This window comes from Marmota marmota, unplaced genomic scaffold (genome assembly GCF_001458135.2).
Source record: "Marmota marmota marmota unplaced genomic scaffold, marMar, whole genome shotgun sequence".
NCBI classification, from domain to species: domain Eukaryota; kingdom Metazoa; phylum Chordata; class Mammalia; order Rodentia; family Sciuridae; genus Marmota; species Marmota marmota.
In genome coordinates this window covers 2,316,743-2,321,924 of record NW_026000077.1, presented here as the reverse complement: position 1 = coordinate 2,321,924, position 5,182 = coordinate 2,316,743, and the positions used below count along the sequence as shown (strand labels likewise).

General features: G+C 39.7%; 1 protein-coding gene across 4 annotated transcripts in view; it reads left to right on the top strand.

Moving 5' to 3' along the window:
* Positions 1–4,577, top strand: part of Ap4b1 (adaptor related protein complex 4 subunit beta 1) — a 12,357-nt gene extending 7,780 nt beyond the window's left edge. For 3 of the 4 annotated variants that reach the window (XM_015502201.2, XM_015502203.2, XM_015502202.2), the window contains exons 7-11: positions 987–1,070; positions 1,995–2,098; positions 3,196–3,403; positions 3,615–3,896; positions 4,141–4,577. In XM_015502201.2, the coding sequence (XP_015357687.1) occupies positions 987–1,070; positions 1,995–2,098; positions 3,196–3,403; positions 3,615–3,896; positions 4,141–4,568 (1,106 nt within the window). In that variant the 3' untranslated portion in view covers positions 4,569–4,577. Of the gene's footprint in view, positions 1–172; positions 277–986; positions 1,071–1,994; positions 2,099–3,195; positions 3,404–3,614; positions 3,897–4,140 lie in introns of all 4 variants that reach the window. The other variant, XM_015502204.2, reaches the window with a different exon arrangement.
* Positions 4,578–5,182: the final 605 nt, after the last annotated feature.

The window sequence follows — 5,182 nt, the reverse complement described above, 5'->3', positions numbered from 1 at the left end:
TATTAAAATTCTAAAAAAAAAAAAAAAAAGAAAAGAAAATATTGTTCAGGTAATCAGTGATCCCTCCAGAATCTTTTTTCTCAGGAATCTAGTCCAAATGTATAACTTCTTAAGATTCTTGCCTGTGTGGAGGCTCTAATGCTGTGCTCTTGTATCCTGGGCTATGTTGTAGTGGTGGTGCAGACGTTCCGAGACCTGGTTTGGTTGTGCCCTCAGTGTACCGAAGCAGTGTGTCAGGCCCTGCCCGGCTGTGAGGAGAACATCCAAGATAGTGAGGTAGAATATAATTTTTTTTTTTACTTATATTGCCAAAAGTTCCTATAGTACCTGAACTGGAATTGGAACCCAGCTATTCTAACTCAAAGTCCTGTGTCAGTTCACCAGTCATTTATTGACCTTCTACAATCATAATACTGAATGCAGGCTAACACAGAATAATTCCTTGATTTTAGAGACTTTGGAAGTTAAAAGGCTAGAGAGACAAAAAAAAAAATAAAAGCAGCTGAAGAACTGTTTTAGAATGCTTCAAGTGGAGAAGGGGGAAAACTCTCATATTTGGAATAAAGTATGGTTATTAGAGGCGGAGAAGAGGGGCAAAGAACAGAGTAGAAATCCTCACAATTAAGAGATTGCCATCAAGTGTCCACAGTGGAAATATTCATGGATTGATGCACTGCAACAAAAATGGTGCTCCTATCTAGCTCATAAATACTTTGTTACTGTGTTTTTAACCTTGTTCTGTGGGAAACTTTTTGTCCATGAACTTTCAGTTATCTAGTGGTCAGTGAGATGGATTGGATTCTTTTTTTACCCAAGTTTCTTTTACAGAAAACTCAGAGTCTTATTTTATCAAGTAAGGAGTGATTGTTTGTGTGTTTTGCTTGCTTGCTTCTGGTTGTCTTTAACTAATGGAAAATAATTTTAGAATGACATGCTACTATTAGACATAATAGTAACATTTTTATCTATGTTTTCTTCCTCTGTAGGTGGAATTGCCAGGACTTACACAGATCAGTGTGTGCAGATTCTAACAGAGTTGCTGGGGCTTCGTCAAGAACACATAACTACAGGTAATGGCTACCTTTCTAAAATTTTTTTAAGGAGCTGGCCTATTGTAATTTCCTCCCAAACATTTTTGTTGTTGTTGTTGAATGAATAATAAAGAATTTTGAACTTTTCCTTGCGTCATGTGTTATTATCAGAGAAGCTTAGGATCTGTAGATATAATAGGGTGGAGGCTTAAAGCTGTCATGAGTCACCTGGTGAGGCCGTAATAGATATATTATAGATAGGGAAGATACTACAACAACCTTTCTTGTCATTTCCCTATCATTACTTTTTTTTTTTTTTTTTTTTGGCTACGTTGCAGTGTACTCTAGTCAATTGTTTCCAAGACTAGGACAAGGGTGAAGCAAGCCAAGTTCCCTAGGATGCAAAATTTAGGTGAGCGCTCACTCTTAGGTTCATGCAAATGCCAGCTCTTTATGTTTCTTAAATTTTGCACCTTAGCACCTCTCTTGCCTCACACAGTCTCAGTCCTGGTGACTTTATTTTATTGTCTTTAGAGTATCATTCAACAGCAACAGTACCCATGTTTGCATGCAGCTTTATATTTTACATAGTGCTTTTCCATATATTAGTTCATTTATCTCCATGTCAATTTGATAATAATAACATTCATGCAAGAAAATATTGTTCATTGGGGCTGGGGATGTGGCTCAAGCGGTAGCACGCTCACCTGGCATGCGTGCGGCCCGGGTTCAATCCTCAGCACCACATACAAACAAAGATGTTGTGTCCGCCGAAAAAAACTAAAAAATAAATATTAAAATTCTAAAAAAAAAAAAAAAAGAAAAGAAAATATTGTTCAGGTAATCAGTGATCCCTCCAGAATCTTTTTTCTCAGGAATCTAGTCCAAATGTATAACTTCTTAAGATTCTTGCCTGTGTGGAGGCTCTAATGCTGTGCTCTTGTATCCTGGGCTATGTTGTAGTGGTGGTGCAGACGTTCCGAGACCTGGTTTGGTTGTGCCCTCAGTGTACCGAAGCAGTGTGTCAGGCCCTGCCCGGCTGTGAGGAGAACATCCAAGATAGTGAGGTAGAATATAATTTTCCTTTACTTCTTGGCATAGAGGGAATGCTTAGGACTTACTCTTCTAAAATGTAATCTAATCATTCTTTCAACCCTATTTCTGATGTGGAAATCTTAGGATTGATTTCACCTCAGATTCTCTTTTGGATGTAAATGACATATAAATTATAAAAACAGGATTTACGTATGGCTTTTATTACAAATCCTATATATGAGGGAGGGCTGTGAGGTACTAGGGATTGAACCCAGGAGTGCTCTACCACTGAGTTACATCCCCAACCCTTTCTTTAAGTAATTTTTAAAAATTTGAGATAAGGTCTCACTAGATTGCTGAGGCTGGCCTCAGACTTGCCATCCTCCTGCTTCAGCCCCTGAAGTAGCTGGAATTACAGGAGTGTGCCACACTGTTCAGTGTATATGTTCTTTGCTATTGCTGTTCTCTTTAACAATTTTGAGTCAGATATTTAGACTATGAAGATTTCAGCTGGAATCAGAATCAGAATCATTTGTGGAATCTTTAAAAAATTTGGATGTCACCCAAGGTCTGCTGAATTAAATGTTCAGGGGTTCAAGGCTGAGGTTGTAGCTCAGTGGTAGAGCACTTGCATAGCATGTGTGAGGCAGTGGGTTCAATCCTCAGCACCACATAAAAATAAAATAAAGGTATTGTGTCCACCTACAATTAAAAAATAAATATTAAAAAAAATGTTCAGGGATCTGTCTACCTATGGACCTGCACACTGCAGTGTGCACTCTAGGTTAATAACCACTTTCATGAAACATTTAGAAAAATTATTTCAGTAGCTTCCACTGAAACATTAAACCCCAAATTGGGCCAAAGGCCCCAAAGATGAAGAAACCTTATTTATTGCTTAATCAGCATAAGTTATGAAAGTTTGGGGTTTTCTCCTGTGCATTAGAATTTCATTCTTATTTGTTGTAGAGAGTTCAGTAGGAGAGACCAATACAGTGCAAGTTGAAACAAATAAAAGATTACCTTTTTTCTGCAGGCATCAGGGAAAAAGCAAAGCCAATGATTGTTCACTATCTTCTGTTTGGGAGAACCAAGTGTTGAGCACCTGTTCTTATCCTTCCATTCCTAGGGAAAGCAAGCACTTATTTGGCTACTTGGTGTTCATGGGGAAAAAATCCCCAATGCTCCTTACATATTAGAGGACTTTGTAGAGAATGTGAAGTCAGAGACATTTCCTGCTGTTAAGATGGAGCTACTCACTGCACTCGTGCGCCTTTTCCTCTCTCGCCCTGCTGAATGCCAGGACATGCTGGGACGTCTGTTATATTACTGCATCGGTAGGTTTTTTAGAAGGAAATAGTACTTGCCATGGCCCATGTTAGAAATTCTCACAGCTTTCTTTGTTTGTTGAATCACATCTGGGACCTGAAAAGAAAATGTTAATGCTTTTTTAGGATTTCCTCTCTACATTTTTCTCTCCTACTGTGGTTGGCATAAGGGTAAGAGGAGAGTGTTTTGTTTTTAGTTAACTCTTTTGTTTGATTTCAGAGGAAGAAAAGGATATGGCTGTGCGGGACCGAGGTCTCTTCTACTATCGCCTCCTCTTAGTTGGGATTGATGAAGTTAAGCATATCCTGTGCAGTCCTAAATCTGACCCCTCTCTCGGACTTTTGGAGGATCAGGCAGAAAGACCTGTGAATAGTTGGGCTTCTGACTTCAACACTCTGGTGCCAGTGTATGGCAAAGCCCGCTGGGCAACTATCTCTAAATGTGTAGGGGCAGAGCATGGTGGTTCAGAGCGATCTCACACAGCATCCTTTGCTGTATCAGGTAAAGATGGTCCTTTCCTTATATCTTGTTATGAAAAATCTTTAACTTTTGTAATGACTGGTAGGAAAGTAGAGTACGCTAGCTAAATACCAGACTATGACCTGAATTCAACACCTTTGAGCAAGAAAAGAGCTCATTATTGTTTATTTAAAACAGTCACGGTGTATACTTTTGGGAATGTAAATTTAAAATGTAGCTCCTACAGATTCATAAATCTCTTACACAAGCTTTCTGACTCTTTTAGGACACCTGATTTCTGAAGAGAACAAGGGGAGAGTACAAGAAGCCCCTGATTCTGAAACTCTCATGCTGGTCCCCAATTGCCATCTTACCGCTGAGTATTTTGAGAAAACTTGGCTTAGCCTCGAAGTTGCTCACCAGCAGGTGCTGCCTTGGCAGGGAGAAGTCCATCCTGACACCCTCCAGATGGCTCTACAAGTAGTGAACATTCAGACCATTGCAATGAGTAGGGCTGGGTCTCAACCATGGAAAGCCTACCTCAGTGCTCAGGATGATACTGGCTGTCTATTCTTAACAGAATTGCTGTTGGAGTCTGAGAACTCAGAAATGCAAATCTCTGTGAAACAAAGTGAGGCAAGAACTGAGACACTGAACAGTTTTATGTCTGTATTAGAAACTGTAATTGGAACAATTGGAGATATAAAATCATAACAGATCCTTGCTGCTTGGCCTCAGTGCAATGAATAGCTATCAGATTTCCTTTGTTTTCCTTATTTTAGCTGCTTATGAGTCCAGATAATATTAGAAACAAAGGAGAGTTGGAAATACAGAAATCAGGATTCTTGTGGGTGGGGTTCACCCCCACCCCCCATACCAGGGATTGAACCCTGGGGTGCTTAATCACAAAGCCACATCCCCAGCCCTTTTTTATTTTTTATTTTAAGACAGCATCTCACTAAGTTGCTTAAGGCCTGGCTTACCTCAGACTTGTGATCCTCCTTCCTCAGCCTCCTAAGTCACTGGGATTATAGGCATGCGCCACCATGCCTGGCTGTTCTCATATTTCTAATCATGCTTTTTAGTCCAGGGTCCAAAGTCCTTTGTGTACCATCTAAAGTACCTCTTTAGTGTCATGTATCACCATTCCCAAACATACCCTGTTCTGACAAACACAAACCACTTTCAGTTTCCTGAATGTTCTTATGTCTGTGCCTTAACACCTGCTTTTATTTCCTGCCTAGAACATTTCTTCACCCTTGTATTTTCTTTAATTAACACCCACTGTGTCTTTCAGTATTTAGCTGAGTTACAGCCCTTTCACAAAG